At 44.2% G+C, this 16,191-nt stretch overlaps 1 protein-coding gene and 1 long non-coding RNA gene across 4 annotated transcripts; one reads left to right on the forward strand and one right to left on the reverse strand.

Moving 5' to 3' along the window:
• Positions 1 to 972: 972 nt before the first annotated feature.
• LOC125963483 (uncharacterized) lies at positions 973 to 4,045 on the reverse strand. The gene is made up of 2 exons (XR_007475511.1): positions 3,788 to 4,045; positions 973 to 2,134 (listed from the first exon to the last, which is right to left on the reverse strand). It is a non-coding gene; the product is annotated as an uncharacterized LOC125963483 (long non-coding RNA).
• A 4-nt stretch (positions 4,046 to 4,049) lies between these two features.
• On the forward strand, positions 4,050 to 15,646 carry PDCD7 (programmed cell death 7). 3 transcript variants are annotated; one of them, XR_004485834.2, is made up of 6 exons: positions 4,050 to 4,982; positions 6,935 to 7,073; positions 12,171 to 12,407; positions 12,679 to 12,766; positions 12,878 to 13,240; positions 14,472 to 15,646. XR_004485834.2 is itself a non-coding variant. In XM_033437150.2 (5 exons), exons 1-5 carry the CDS (start codon positions 4,107 to 4,109, stop codon positions 12,885 to 12,887), a joined length of 1,350 nt encoding a protein of 449 aa, XP_033293041.1. In that variant the 5' UTR covers positions 4,050 to 4,106; the 3' UTR covers positions 12,888 to 13,820. The 3 variants fall into 3 exon arrangements, 2 of the variants coding, with proteins under 2 accessions (XP_033293041.1, XP_004274802.1); XM_033437150.2 differs by lacking the exon at positions 14,472 to 15,646 and having other exon boundaries at positions 12,878 to 13,820; XM_004274754.4 differs by lacking the exon at positions 12,878 to 13,240 and having other exon boundaries at positions 4,052 to 4,982.
• Positions 15,647 to 16,191: the final 545 nt, after the last annotated feature.

The raw sequence follows: 16,191 nt of genomic DNA on the forward strand, positions 1-16,191 counted from the left end.
TCTTGTATGCCAGATTAAGTTGTAATTTTATGCAGAAAGTAGTGGAGAGCTATTAAAAGGGTTTTAAGCATGAGAATTGGACATCACTAGATATGTGTTTTAGATTGTTGGGAAGGGAAGGTGCTGAGATAAATGGAGGGAAACATGACTAGAGGCCTACTTGTGGACATTTCTCCAGCACTTGCCCTTTATCTCCTACCATCTTTTGGATCAGTTTTTTTTTTTTAACTGGAATATAGTTGATTTACAATGTTGTGCTAGTTTCAGGTGTACAGCAAAGTGAATCAGTTATAAATATATCCACTCTTTTTTTAGATTCTTTTCCCATATAGGCCATTATAGAGTATTGAGTAGAGTTCCCTGTGCTATACGGTAGGTCCTTATTAGTTTTCTGTTTTACATACAGTAGTGTGTATATATCAATCAGATAAATTCTTATCAACGTACAAAACATAACTCTTGAACCCACATCCCCTCCACAGTAAACTACAAGTTGATCTTGCTGTTTCCAGTTCCCTTCCAGCCTTTGATTCTGAGTGAGATGAGAAGTTGCCAGAAGGTTTTGCATGGAGAAATGACATAATCAGATGTAAGTTTTAAAAGACCACTCTGGTTGCGGTATAAGAGAACACACTACAGAGGACCAAGGACTAAATCAGGGGCACTTGGGGCTATTATAATAAGCCTACTAGAAAAGATGATGGATTGGACTAAGATGATAGCCATGTAAGTGGAAAAGTGGATGGGTAGGTATTTTTGCAAATCTGATGAAAAGTGGTATCCCATGTTCCTCAATGGGAAAACAATATTATAAAGATGTCTGTTATCCCTATGTTAATTTATAAATTTAATATTCCAATAAAATGCCAATAAGTTTTAAAATGAAACTAGGCAAATGGATTCTAAAGTTCACACAAAAAAATAAGAATGGTAAACAAGCAAAATGATAATGCACACTCATAATGCTTACTCTGTGTCACTCTGTTCATTTAATGCAACAACTCTATGAGGTACATACTCTTATCAACCCTTCTAGATGAAGAAACTTAAGCCCAGAGTGTTTAAGTAGCTTTCCCAAGGTCACACAACTAGTAAGTAACAGCCAGGATTTAACCCCAGGTAGACTGGTTCCAGAGCCTCTCCACCTAACCAGCAACTGAAGAATGAGGAAGGACTGCATCTTCTATTTTTAAAATATTATAAACTGGGCTTCCCTGGTGGCGCAGTGGTTGAGAGTCTGCCTGCCGATGCAGGGGACACGGGTTCGTGCCCCGGTCCGGGAAGATCCCACATGCCATGGAGTGGCTGGGCCTGTGAGCCATGGCCGCTGAGCCTGCGTGTCCGGAGCCTGTGCTCCACAACGGGAGAGGCCACAACAGTGAGAGGCCCGCGTACCGCAAAAAAAAAAAAAAAAAAAAAATATATATATATATATATATTATAAACCTTTAAATATTTAAGTGTGTACCAGTGCATGAACAGACCAATGGAAAAGAATGTAAAGTACAGAAATAGATCCCAAATATATATGGGAATTTAGTATTGGAAAAGGTGATATTTCAAATTAGGAAAAGAATATTTAATAAATGGTATTGACAACAGTATACATCTAGAAAATAAAAAGGTATATCCATACCTTACCTAATAAATTTTAAGATGAAAACTGAAGCCTTTAAATATTATGTACAGTATTACCTAATTACTGAATACATAAAATACAAATAAATATGTAGAATATTACAAAGTTTCTGAGAAATATTAGTGGTCCCTTGGGAAGTGAGGTCAGGCTCATGTTGGTTCTTCTCATGGTATAGAGCTGGACTCTTACCCAAGGGATCATCCATCACTTTACAGCTTTGAAAAGTAAAGCTCTCATCATGTGATACTGGAGCAATTGGACATCCAAAGGGGTGGGGTGGGAGTGGGGGCTGAAACTAAGTCTCAATACCTTATACAGAAATCAACTCAAAATGGATCACAGACTTAAATGTAAACCTAGAAAACTTTCAGAAAAAGCACAGGAGAAAAGTTTTCAGGATCTAGGGCTAAGAGTTCTTAGACTTGACTCCAAAATCATGATCCATAAGAGGAAAAACTGCTAAGTTGGACTTCATCAAAATTAAGAACTTTTGCTCTGAAAAAACAAAACAAACATGTTAGGATGAAAGGACAAGCTATAAAATGGGGGAAAAATATTTGCAAACCACATACAAAGGACTAATATCTAGAATACATAACTCAAATTTCAGCAGTAAAAAACCCAAAAAATCCAGTTAGAAAATGGGCAAAAGACATGATCAGACATTTCAGTGAAGAGGGTATACAGATGGCAGATAAGCATATGAAAAGATATTCAACATAATTAGCCATTAAAGAAGTGCAAATTAAAACCACAATGAAATATCACCACATATCTATCAGGTTGTCTAAAATAAAAAATAGTAAATACACAAAATGCTGATGAGAGTGCAGGCCAAATGGATGATTCATATATCGCTGGTGGGAATATAAAATGGTACAGCCACTTTGGAAAACAATGTGGCAGTTTCTTTAAAAAGTAAACATGTAACTGGTGTATGACCTAGCAATTGCACTCCTGGGCATTTACTCCAGAGAAATGATGGTTTGTGTTCACATAAATACCTGTATACAAATGTTTATAGTAGCTTTATTCATGATAGCCCCCAAATGGAAAGAACCCAAATATTCTTCAGCAGGTGAATGATTACACAAAGTGTGGTTTCGTTTTATCCACACATTTTTTTTGCACACCTTTATTGCAATACAAAGGAACACTGGGGGCTTCCCTGGTGGCGCAGTGGTTGAGAGTCCGCCTGCCGATGCAGGGGACACGGGTTCGTGCCCCGGTCCGGGAAGATCCCACATGACGAGGAGCGGCTGGGCCCGTGAGCCATGGCCGCTAAGCCTGCGCGTCCGGAGCCTGTGCTTCGCAGCGGGAGAGGCCACAACAGTGACAGGCCCGCGTACCGCAAAAAAAAAAAAAAAAAAAAAAGGAACACTGATGCAAGAACCTGGATGTATCTCTAGAGGATTAGGCTGAGTGAGAAGAGTAAATCCCAAAAGGTTATGTACTGTATGATTCCATTTATATAACATTCTAGAAAGGACAACAGTTATAGAAATGGAGGATTAGTGGTTGCCAGAGGTTAAGGAAGGGAAGTGGGTATGGCTATAAAGGGGCAAATGAGGGATCCTGGTAGTATGGAAATGTTCTGTATCTTGACCATCAATGTCAACATCCCGGTTGTGATACTGTAATACAGTTTTGCAAGAGAAACTGAGTAAAAAGTACCCGGAATTTTGCGGTACTATTTATTACAACTGCATATGAAGCTACAATTATCTCAGAGTTTAATTTTTAAAATCTAATCATGTGGAGTGAATGGCCTTCCCTGTCCCTCCTGCTTAAAACCCTCCAGTGGTTTCCCACTGTTCTTAAGATATGAGATCCTGGACGCTACGATCTTGTCCACCTCCCAGGATCACCAGGCTCCCTTCAGGCTTTCTGTGCTCCAACCACACTGGCATTCTTTCAGTTCCCGCACCAGACCTACTCCTAGTCTACTAGGGGGCTTTTGTAAATGCTGTTCCCATTCGGACTGTGCGTCCCTCTCTTCTTTCTCTTCTATTTCTACGATTTAACTCATAATTACCCTTCAGACCTCCGATGGAGTCTCAAAGCCTTAGGACAACCTTCCCCAACCTCTTTAAATTTAATTTTCCTATAAGCTCTTCTTGCCCTTTTTTCCTCTTTGGTAGTACTTACATTCGCCGCTGCCCTTTTGCATTCGATTGCAGGATTACTTGATTAATGTGTTTTCTTTACTAGATAGGTAGTTCTACGAGGAGAGGAACTGTATCTGTTAGTCGCACTGCAAAGGGGCTAGCTCCTCACCTAGAATGCTCAGTAAGGACAGTATTTTTGAATTGAAGGGTTGAATGAACGCCCATCCATGCGCCGGGCTCCCTGGGTCGGGTGCGTCACACTTATGTCGCGCGCGGTATACGTCACTTCCTCCCGGAAGACACTTTCGCTGGGAACCACTCAGATTCCTGTCACTTCTCAGAATCCCTCCGTGGTGGCCATGGCTCTGCCTCCGTTCTTCACCCCGGGTCGCCCGGGCCCGCCGCTCCCGCAGCCGCCGGCTCCCGCTCCCTTCGGCTGTCCGCCACCGCCGCTACCCTCTCCGGCTTTCCCACCGCCTCTTCCCCAGCGGCCTGGTCCCTTTCCGGGGGCCTCCGCCCCCTTTCTCCAGCCCCCGCTGGCTCTGCAGCCCCGGGCCCCCGGGGAAGCCTCCCGCGGGGGCGGGGGCGGGGGCGGCGGCGGCGGCTCCTTCTACCAGGTGCCGCCACCGCCGCTCCCTCCCCCGCCGCCCCAGTGCCGGCCCTTCCTAGGGAACGACCCCGGTGAACGCCCGCGGCCGCCGCCTCCAGGCCCGGGGCCGCCCTGGAGCCCGCGCTGGCCTGAAGCACCGCCGCCGTCCGACGTGCTTGGGGACGCGGCCCTGCAGCGCCTGCGCGACCGGCAGTGGCTAGAGGCGGTGTTCGGAACCCCGCGGCGGGCCTGCCCGGTGCCCCCGCGCGCGCCCGCCGGCCCCAACCTGGGCGAGGTTCGGGCTCGGTTGCGCGGGTCCCTGCGCCTGGTGCGGCGGCTGCGCGACCTGGGCCATGCGCTGCGCGAGGCCGAGGCTGACGGCGTGGCCTGGGCACAGCTGCATGCGGAGGCACAGCCGCTGCGCGCCGAGCTGTCCGAGCGACTTCAGCTCCTGACCCAGGCAGCCTATGTGGGCGAGGCGCGGCGCAGGCTGGAGAGGGTCCGGCGCCGCCGGCTGCGGCTTCGCGAGAGGGCCCGGGAACGCGAGGCCGAGCTGGAGGCGGAGGCCACGCGGGCAGCGGAGCGCGAGCAGGAGATTGACCGCTGGAGGGTCAAGTGCGTGCAGGAGGTGGAGGAGAAGAAGCGGGTAAGAGCAGCGGATGCACACGGGAGCAGGGGTAGTGGTGTTTGACACCCGATGGGGCTTGAGGCTTTGCACTGTCATTCCTCAGGGCTAAGCCTCTTTTTCCTCATCCGTAAAATAAAGAGATAGTTTGCCTTTCCGACCTCATATTTCCATATTGGTTGCGTGTTAATGGTGTAGAGTAAATAACACAAATGCTCTAGGTGCGCTGCAAAGTCCCATAAATACAAAGTGTAGGATTGCATAGTGGTTTTGCAGGGATGACAGATCTGTTTTCTGCTCCAGCGTTCTGTCCACTTAGTAACATTCACGACGAACAAGAATCTGGGTCCTTGCGTCTTGTCCTGCTCTAGGTGATTTTAAGAATACAAAAAAAGAGAACTTGGGGCATTTTCTCAAGGAACATATACCCTAATTGGCTGATGGGGCACTAGTGATGATTTTCCCAGGATTCCTTTATTTACAAGTTCAACAATATCCCAAGTTCAACGATGGTATTTTTGAGCGCTTACTCAAAACCTTGTAACAGTCTGAGAGGTAGGCAGTATTATCCCAATTTTACAGATTAGGAATTGAGGCATAGAGAGGTTAACTTGCCAACAGTCACACAACCGGTTTGTGGCAGTTTCACTCCTGATTTGAGCCCAGATTGCTCGATTCCAAAGCCTACTGATCTCAAGTTTTAACTTAAGTAGAGGGCCAGGGTGAAACTGGAAATCAGTCAAATAGTTAAGGCATTCTCATTACTTTTGAATGCCTCTAGGGACTTCCCTCTCCCTCCACTCTCCACAACCAGCGGGTACAGGCTTGTGTCCTCCTTGTGTCTGCTACAGCCCTGGAGTCTGATCCAACTCCCCTCTAAAGTATATTGATGGCAAGCTTTGTCTTAACACCTCCAAGAATATATCAGCGCTTTAAAGGAGAGTACTTGGAGGCAATGCCTTAACCTAAGGGAATATGAGTAAGTTCACCAGACATTTAATGTGGGCTCATTATGGCAGGCCCACTGCTGAGTGCTGGAAGTAGGGGTGAATAAGACATAGTGCTTGTCCTTGAGGGGCTTAGAGCACCATGGGGGATCATGTCTGTATAGCATGGTGTGTGTTAGGATTTCAACTGTAGGTGCTATAAAAGCCCAGAGAAGGAATATCTAATCCACTGGGGGAAGGTATCAAGGAAGGCTTCCCAGATGATATGGTGACATCTCAGCTGAGTCTTGTGGGAAATGTCAAAGCTAAGTGAAAGCAGCATGTGCAGTTCCAGAAACAAAAGAGTGAAACAGCATGGTGTGTCTGTAATGGTGAAACTATAGTGCTTATTTGACAGATGGGAAAGAGAGCTTTTAGGCAAAAGGATCTTCCCTACCACGCACTGTGAGGGTACTGGAGACAAGAGTCCTGTGAGTAGTGACTTGAGGAACCAGGCTTATTTAGCTTACATGTGAACCAACTTAAGAGAAAGATTGAGTCTTCAGATGTTTAAAAGGCTGTCATATCAAAGAGATCCTTGAGACTTTAGAGCATCGGGGCACAAACCGTGCTTAGGTTATCACTGAGAACATTGTAGAGTCCTAGGCCTTTCCAACCCCATTCTTTATCTTCCCTGCTAGTCTGAATCTTTGGATCCAGGAGTCTGCATTTTTAATAAGAGAGCCCCAAGTTAACAAGGTAAGTTGGAGGCAGATGTTCCTTGAACCACACTTTGAGAAACTCTGAGGAAGAAAGAAAGGCAAGAGCCCACATGGAAGCTGCAGAGAAGATAATCCCTTGGCTGGACCAATGTAGAGAGGAGTTGTGCATGGCTCAGGAAATTGGGATGTAGATCCAGCAGAGTCTTTCTTAACCTTGGGACTGTCTGATCCTCTGAAATCTCACGGCCAGGCAGATTTTCTCTGCTGTAAGGTTGTTACTCGTAAGGTTCCATACTGGGTCTCATGGGCTCTCTTTCTCATCCAGGAGCAGGAACTTAAAGCTGCTGCTGATGGTGTCCTATCTGAAGTGAGGAAAAAACAAGCAGACACCAAAAGAATGGTGGACATTCTTCGGGCCTTGGAGAAATTGAGGAAACTCAGGAAAGAGGCTGCAGCAAGGAAAGGTAACCATGGCTTTGCATTTCTTTCCATTCTTTACTCTAGCCCCCTCCTCCCCAAAATTGTTGAAGGAAAAATGCTTGATACTTCATTATTTTCACCAAGTAGGGTAACTAAGCTTATCAGCAGTACTTCAGAACTTTGGAAGTAGAAAGCCTCAGAAGGTATTTATCCCTGGTAGCCAAGATTGAAAAGGATGTGGGAACCCACCGCACTGTCTTCCTCTTTTTTTTACTTTTATAAAAAAACTTATTTATTTATTTTTGGCTGTGTTACTGCACATGGGCTTTCTCTAGTTGTGGTGAGCAGGGCTACTCTTTGTTGCAGTGCAAGGACTTCCCATTGCAGTGGCTTCTATTGTGGTAGAGCACCGGCTCTAGGCTCACAGGCTTCAGTAATTGTGGCACGTGGGCTCAGTGGTTGTGGCTCACAGGCTCAGTAGTTGTGGCTCACAGGCTCAGTAGTTGTGGTGCACGGGCTTAGTTGCTCTGAGGCATGTGGATCTTCCTGGACCAGGGATCGAACCCATGGCCCCTGCATTGGCAGGCGGATTCTTAACCAATGTGCCACCAGGGAAGTCCTGCACTGTCTTCCTCTTGACTCATCATTGCCATCCCAGGCATTCCTGGCCACACTTTTCTGAGTGAGGTTGGCGTGGCTGGTCAAGCCCATATACCAAGATGAAAGCTATTCTATCTTTACTTGGTGCTTCAGAAGGTGTCGAAAACTTAGCATGCTCCTTCATATACATTTCAAACCTGAAACATTGATATTTGTAGAGGTGTGAATGGTTGGATGGGGCAGGGAGTGCCCTGCAGACTGCATGGGTGTCCCTGGCTTACCTGCATGTCACTTTTGGACCCAGAGAACCTCAGTGGTCTCCTCTTGCCTCTAGAGGGAGCACTGATTTTCTAGAAGTTCCCCAGTTGTGCTTTCCTGCCTGCCTGGATCCTTGCTCTTGCCAGTCTGTTTGTCTGGAGGGCCTTCAGTACCATCTTTGCCATTTTTAGCTCTCATTATCCTTCAAAAGTAAATACAGTAAATTCCATCCTTCCCCGATCTGGACTGAGGTGACCTACTGCTCCTTCTCATTTGCACCTGGCTTGAACAACATGCTGCCTTATTTAGTAGGCTGTAGGCCATTGACATTCACCAGGGATATTTGAGAGTACACAAATTAGCAAGTACCACAATAGCAAATGATCTGCCCTGTGTGGTTTAAAATATAATTGAAAACTGCAGCTCAGATCCTTAATAAAATGTCTCTGGGACATGTGCATTCAGTCAGGCTCATTCACTAGCTAAATGATTAACTTCTACATGCCAGCCTCCAGACTGGCTGATTCAGATTCAGGTCTCAGAATCAGATGACCCCACAAAGCATTCATGAATCAGAGGGAGGTTGCATCTACTGTGTCTACCTCTATCTCTTAATTATAATAATGCAAAACCTGAGGGCTACTATTTAATATTCCCCTACTTCATGTCCTCCGTGAGCTGAGTGTTCAGTAAACTTATGCCAAGTGAATTTATTGTACAACACAATTTCTATTAGTCTGCCTCACTTTGGTCTGAAAGAAGGAAGAAATTTTAGGAGAAATTAAAATCTAAAATAAGCAGGCTCTGGAGTTAACTGACTTGAATGTAAAACGATTTAGTATCTAGTAACTGGTTTTGTTGGATACTTTAAAAGAAAAAGAGCAACTTTCTAAGTTCTCTCACTGTGCTGAGAAAATGAAGCTGGTTATGTAAGCAGGGCCATGTCTCAAAGTGTCTTATTTGCTAGGCTAGACTTCTCACCTATGCTTAAAGCTGAGTGGAACCATTGGAAGCTTTTAAGCAGAGATGACAAAGATCAGTGCTGGCAGAGTAGAGAAAGGTTTGGGGCTTCTAGGAGGGAGGAAAAAAGAGAGACTGATAGGGCTGTTGCAGTCTGGGCAGGGATAATATGGGAGTGTGAACTAAGAGTCAGATAGTGAGCTGGAGAAAAGTAAACAGATTTAAGAGATGTGAGTAGAGTGTGTGTGTGTACATATAAGTAAATAACTTGGGGGAACTCAGCATGTGGGAGCTGAAGGAAAAAAATGACTTTCAGGTTCTAGCTTGATCTATTGAATGAGTGATGATACCATTCTAATTGACCAGGAAAACAAGAGGGGGAACAGACTTGGGGCTGATGAGTTCAGTTTGGGACCTGTTATGTTTGTGGTGCCTGTGGTACATCCTGGATAAGAGTTTATCAGCATGTTGCTGTAAGTAGGGATGACCTTGAGGAGATTGTGCGGTGTGAGATGAGGCCCAAAGACAAAATCCTAGGGAATGTCAAAATCAAGATGGGTAAGGAGGAGGCCACAAAAGAGATCAAGAGAGGTCAGAGATAGGAGGAAAGTGTGGACCCCTTACTTTTTCTGGAAAGTGGCAAATGCTCAGAGAGATTGCATAATATTGGGCAGGTTACTTAAACTTCTCTGTGCCTTGGTTTTTCCTCACCTGTAAGAAGGGAATAGTGATGGTACCGATCCATGGGGTGTTGCAATGATTAAATTAGTAAACATGCATAAAGTGTTTAAAACAGTCCTGGCGGGCTTCCCTGGTGGCGCAGTGGTTGAGAGTCCGCCTGCCGATGCAGGGGACATGGGTTCGTGTCCCGATCTGGGAAGATCCCACATGCCGCGGAGCAGCTAGGCCCGTGAGCCATGGCCGCTGAGCCTGCGTGTCCAGAGCCTGTGCTCCGCAACGCGAGAGACCACAGCAGTGAGAGGCCCGCATACCGCAAAAAAAAAAAAAAAAAATCCTGGCATGTAGTAAATGCTGTATAAGTGTTTATTATTATTATTATCAAGTAATATAAAGATTAATAAACATCCATGGGAATTAGTACCCAACAGGTTATTAGTGACTGGTGCTGGGTGCATTTCAGTGGAGTGGTATGGGTAGAGGCCAGACTAGACTAGATCAAAGAGGAGGAGATAAGAAAAGCAGACAGTGAGTCCAGCTTATTAAAAGTTTGCCTGTGGGGCTTCCCTGGTGGCGCAGTGGTTGAGAGTCTGCCTGCCGATGCAGGGGACGCGGGTTCGTGCCCCGGTCTGGGAAGATCCCACATGCCGCGGAGCGGCTGGGCCCGTGAGCCATGGCCGCTGAGCCTGCGCGTCCGGAGCCTGTGCTCCGCAACGGGAGAGGCCACAACAGTGAGAGGCTTGCGTACCGCAAAAAAAAAAAAAAAAAAAAAAGTTTGCCTGTGAAGAGAAGCAGGAGGGATAGTTAATGGCTTGAGGTCCTGCAGGAAGTAGGGAGATTCAGATCCCAGATGGAGGAATTAACTTAAGTGGAGAAGGACCCATTTTCCACTGAAATGAAAACGAAGAGGGCAAGGATGGGTAGTAATGCAGATGAGTAAAGTCAGCAGCAAAAAATTAAGGGATTTCCTGGCTGATAGCCTCTTTTCTCTAGGGAAAATGCTAGATGGTTTGCTAAGAGTAGAGAAGTAAGGCTTTAGGAGGAAGGTGAATGTTTGAAATAATTGTTGTGAGGAATGAGTGAGAGCCAACCAGAGACACATGGGAGTATGGCTGTAGAGAGGTGCCATTATGGACTGAGCTGATGTAACTATACACTGGCACTAGGTCACATAACCAAATGAGTCTGCAGTTGGCAGGTGAGCACAGAGCACAGGTCTATTGGGGTTTTGCTTAATGGGCGACCACACGTTTTGGTGAAATCTGATATATTAGATTGGAGGTTTTAGTGAAGCTGACAGAGTTTCGGGTAGAAAGTCAGAGAAGAGAATAATTGGGTTTAAAACTTCAGAGGTGGAAACTTTTTTCTGATCATGCCAAGGTCCAAAGACTGCACGAGGCCCTAAGGTATGGGTGGCTAAAGGGGAATAAAGGAGAAAGCATTGGTATCTAGGAGCTGCAGGAACTAGAGAAGTAATGGTAGAGGTGGAGGGAACCTAGATTATGTCGTTGCAGGGGGTCTGGAAGAGGATTGGTCGGGAGGGGGGGGCGTTTCAGAGGGAGTGTGTCATGGTGGTCAGGAGGGATCCATGAAAGGCTGAGGGGAATGAGCACGGGTGGTGCAGGCCAGCACACCGAGATGGGAGCAGGCCACACCTTCTCAGGGGTCTGGAGGCACTTTGGGGCTGATGGCGTGTCTGTGTATTTTTGCTCTACTGAGAGATTTTAGTACTTGCAGCAGAGATTGTATGACCCAGAAGCCTAAAATATTCAGTGTCTGGCCGCTTATGGAAAAGGTTTGCCAATCCTTGGTCTAGGTAAAGAAATGAAACAAAACCATGAAATTATTATGAAACAACAAAGTGACAGCTTAAATTTGTCAGTGCATAAGAATTTTGTGTGTATTTGGAAAATAATTGGCAACTTAGTAGATGGATTTGAGTTGTAGAGTTTCCATAGGTGGGAATGAGTAGATGAAAACTTGTTCAAGCCAAGAAATCATGACAAAATGATCTGAAGGAATGTTAGCCTCGGAGATGAAGATAAGAGAGCGAATTCTGCAACTACTTAGCTGCCGTGGTTGAGGGAAAAAAGTCAGACCTCCAAATCAGGGTGACCAACCATCACATCTGTCCCAGGACACTGGGTTTTCAGTGCTAAAACTGGACAAATGAAACATTTGGTCACCCTGCCCTCAGTAGCAGACTGTGAGGTTATTGTGGTTGGTTAAGTGTATTTCATCCTCACTGTCCAAGTGTGCGCTCTCAGAAGTTCAGACTCAGTCAGAGGAAAAATTGTTTATTAGTTGGGTCTAGGAGTCTGTGCTGTAGGAATTTCACAGTGAAGAAGTAAAAGACAGTTCCTCCCTTTAGTAGAGGAATTCTCCAACTGAAGGATCAAAACCATTAAGAAATAAACAAAATCAAAGGTTAAGTAGTGTGATACAGAAAGAGGAGTTAGTGAAAGTCAGGGGTGAAATTAATTGAAGACTCAAAAAGATCAAATTGAGACTTGAAGGCTGGTTGGAATTTGTAAACTCTAACCAAATTCATACTGTTAGTAGGACTTTGAGTCTGTTCATTAGAACATGGATTTGGGGATAAGAAAAAGTTGTATCTAAAATGTCATTTGCATCTCTTTGCCCAGGGGTCTGTCCTCCAGCCTCAGCAGATGAGACCTTTGAGCATCACCTTCAGCGACTGAGAAAACTCATTAAAAAACGCTCTGAATTATATGAAGCTGAAGAGAGAGCCCTCAGAGTTATGTTGGAAGGAGAACAAGAGGAAGAGAGGAAAAGAGAATTAGAGAAGAAACAGAGGAAAGAAAAAGAGAAATTTTTACTACAGAAGCGTGAAATTGAGTCCAAGTTATTTGGGGATCCAGGTAAGTTCCTCTGTAACCAGTGGAGAAAAGAAAAATACTAGATTGACAGCTCTTTTCCTCATGGATGATATCCACCTAAGCTAAGAGGTGGTAGGCGACAAATTGGAAGGATCCTTTAGGATTTGAATTCTAAACTATATCCTGGAAATCAAGGATAAAGATGAAACACATTTGATCATATTGTATAATCATAGACTAAGTCACTTTGCCTTGAGAAATATGCTGTACATATGAAGCATGATGACATGGTATTGTGCCTTTTCTTTTTCAGATGAGTTCCCACTTGCTCACCTCTTGCAGCCTTTCCGGCAGTATTACCTCCAGGCTGAGCACTCCCTGCCAGCACTCATCCAGATAAGGTCAGAGGGGCATTCTCCATGTTTCCCTTACCTTAGGTAGCAAGAAGCAGTCGACAAAGTGCTTATGTTGTTGAGGTCTATTACTATATCTTTTTTTTTTTTTTTTTTTAGTTCCTTATGAGTTTATAGAATGTTTCCAAGTTTGAAGCATGCCACACACGTCTTGTTTAGTCCTCATCAGTTCTTGAGAAGTAGATGTCCCTATTTTAACAGGTGAAGACACTGAAACTCAGGTTGTGACTTGCCCTCTGTATTATCCCATGCTATAGCTGTTATGTTGACTTAAATCATTGACTTCCTTTTCCTAATTCTCTTCTGCTGCTAAACAGACCAAGGAAAAGAAACCCTCCCTGTATACTCACCTGTGGAGACTGTTAACAAAGACCCACACTGACTTGTGAGTTCTTACACGTCAAAGCCAAGAGAGCTAGGAACAAGGAGTCTCACCTTAATCTGCAGTTACTAATGAGCTAGGTAAAGTTTTCAGTTCTGAGTCTCACTTTCCTCACCTACAAGGTGAAAATGATGGACTAGACTGTGGCCTTCAAATGTGAACAGTAGTACCCTCCCAAATGTAATCTTTTGAAAAATCAGTTTGTATAACAATGAATGAATGGGTTCCACAGGCAGTTTAAATGTGTTATTGACTGGAAGCACTTTGTTATTTCTAGACTCCCCAAAGCATCTACTTGGGGCCTAAGTGTCTTCAAAGCCTGATTTGAAAAACCACTGAACTAAGTGCTCTCTGAGGATCCTTCCAAGGTCCAACAGTACTCTTTAGCGCTGTTCTGGGAAAAGTGTATTTCTGGTTAATATACAAGTTTTAGCCTTTAAATATATTATAGTGGGTTCTCGTTATTTACAGCAGCTATATTCTGTAAAACTGCAAATGCTGAATTAGAGAATACTGAACTGCTGCTCCTGAAGGAAATACAGAGCTAGGCTCCTGTGAGCCTTTGGCCACGACATTTTCATCAACTGATCAATACCTAACCTTGTCTTTCTTTTTAAAGACAACTTATTTAATACATACTGTTGATTCATCAACATTGAACTCATAGCTAATGGCACTATAACTCATGCCTGAAGGTAGCTTATCTAACATACATGTGTTCTCCATGAGGCATATCACAGCCTTCTAATGCTAGCTATAGCACTCCAGCACTGTACTCGGGAGCCATTTTAAACAGCAAAATGCCAATAGAGAGCACAAAAATTTGAAGAATGTGGTACTAAACAGACTACAGAAAAGATACTTGTTGACAGTAGGGGAGCTGAAAAGAAGAAGGCAGAGTGTCACCTTGTTCCACCACAGTTGGGAACATGCCTTTTGGTGACTCAGATTTTTCACTGCTCTGTGCATGTTGGCAGGTAACCAGGGAAGCACCATGAGTAATGATTTGTGGGTTACAAATAAATTTTAGTGAATAGCCAAATTTGCAAATACAGAATCTGCAAATAATGAGGATCGACTGTATATTCATTATTTGGTTATCCATAAAATATAAGTTATTTGGCGTTTTTTCCCACTTACATATATGTACATTTAAGAAATAGTCTTTTGCATAATTTCTAGAAATCAAGTTCTTTAATGGACTCATATCGGTCATTTGAAAGCAAAGTCCTGTAATAGAATATTTAGTTGCTAACATAGTGCTTGGAATGAAACAAAAATAAACAGTTGTTCTGTAATGTTCTCATTAAGGCATGATTGGGATCAGTACCTGGTGCCATCTGATCATCCCAAAGGCAACTCCGTTCCCCAAGGATGGGTTCTTCCCCCGCTCCCCAGCAACGACATCTGGGCAACCGCCATTAAGCTGCATTAGTAAAGATGCTCCAGGAGTGTCGTCCAGCCAAGGCTCTTTCCAGCTCTAAGTATTAGTGACGCTGCCATCTTCTTGTACTGTAGTATAAATCACAACCTCTAAACTCCACGTGGCATTGCCCTACCCAGAAGTTACGTTTTCCTTCTGTCCTCTGTCCTGGCCAAGGTGCCTCTTGAATCAGGAGATTAATATGGTTCCTCAGGAAAGGACCTAGGTGAACTGAGGTTTTTACAACAGGCAGTGGCCTTGGTTCATGAAATTCGCCTCTGTTTTGAGGGGCTTGGTCCAGATTGATTTATAAGTTTACTTTTATCTTTCTTGTGTGGTGATAGATAAGTATACGCTATACACTCATACCCTCGACACAGGTGTGCACTGGGTAGATTTAGCAGTCCCTTCCCCAGTACTCCTTGTTAAAGCAAGCTTGATGCAAAACCTCCTTACCTTTCTTACCCAGAGAGCCTCCTAACTTCCAGGAAGAAAGGCCAGAAATGCTTTATCTTCAGTTTTGTGAATCCCACTTTTGGTGCAGCTGGAGAGGCTGGGCTGCCAGAAAAGCTGGTGGCCTTGTCTGGTAGTCAAGTGGAGAACTTGGAAAACCTGAAGAGTACCTGTACCCAAACTGGATTGTGTTTTAATGGCGGATGGCTGCATTTTCCCCATATTAGAAGGATCCTAATGAAAGCACCTGCTTTTTAAGTTCCTAGAGGTCTGGTTGTTCAGAATCTGCAAGGATAAAAATTAATTTCCTTATGGGAGTGGGACCTTGATTAACCTCACTCAGTCACATTGTGGGAGCTGGTATAGTGGAAATTGTGGAATTTTCTTAGGAACTCAAGCTTCCAAAAATATACATGTAATTTAAGCTGGGGGAAAAGCAGATAAAAATAATAAAATTTATTTTTTTATACTCATTAATAAATGCTGTTGTGCCTGGAGATGATCAGTCATATAACATGTCAGGTTTTTTGTTTTATTTTGTTTTCCTTTTTGCCATTTATTGTGTTATTTATATTTCCAAAAAGCTAAATAAATATCATTTTTAGTTTGAGCCTTTGCCCCAATTTGTTGCCTCCCAAATCACTACACACTCTTTCACATTGATGAAAGACATTTACTGCAAAGTTCAAATTTATTAACTAGGCATTTGCTACCGGAAAGTGAATCTCAAGCACCAAACTTTTTAGGCGGTATCCAACTCTGGATAAGCAGGAAAGGACGTCTCAACTTTGGAAGTGATTTCATGTACTTGGAAGCTCTTGGATACAAGATGCTAACACATTTGTCCCTTTTTTGTTGTTTCGTTTGCACTGTTTATATGTTATACATTACAGAGTTAACGGGGTATGAGGGCCAGCACTCCTCTAAAGTGTTTCTAAGCTCATAAACCTCAGAATCTGATGTGATTAGCCTCACATAACCCCGTAGGCCTGTGTGCCCTTTTGTTATAAATCTCCACCATTTTCTGATGAGATGCAGGAAGAGTAGAAATAAAAGATGAATTGTACAATGTATGTTTGGTGTCCAGACAGCCTTGCCACTAAGATACCTGCATTGATGGGGTTAGGGAGTGTGGAGCAGGGACTCAGGAAAACT

This window comes from Orcinus orca, chromosome 2 (assembly GCF_937001465.1).
Source record: "Orcinus orca chromosome 2, mOrcOrc1.1, whole genome shotgun sequence".
NCBI classification, from domain to species: domain Eukaryota; kingdom Metazoa; phylum Chordata; class Mammalia; order Artiodactyla; family Delphinidae; genus Orcinus; species Orcinus orca.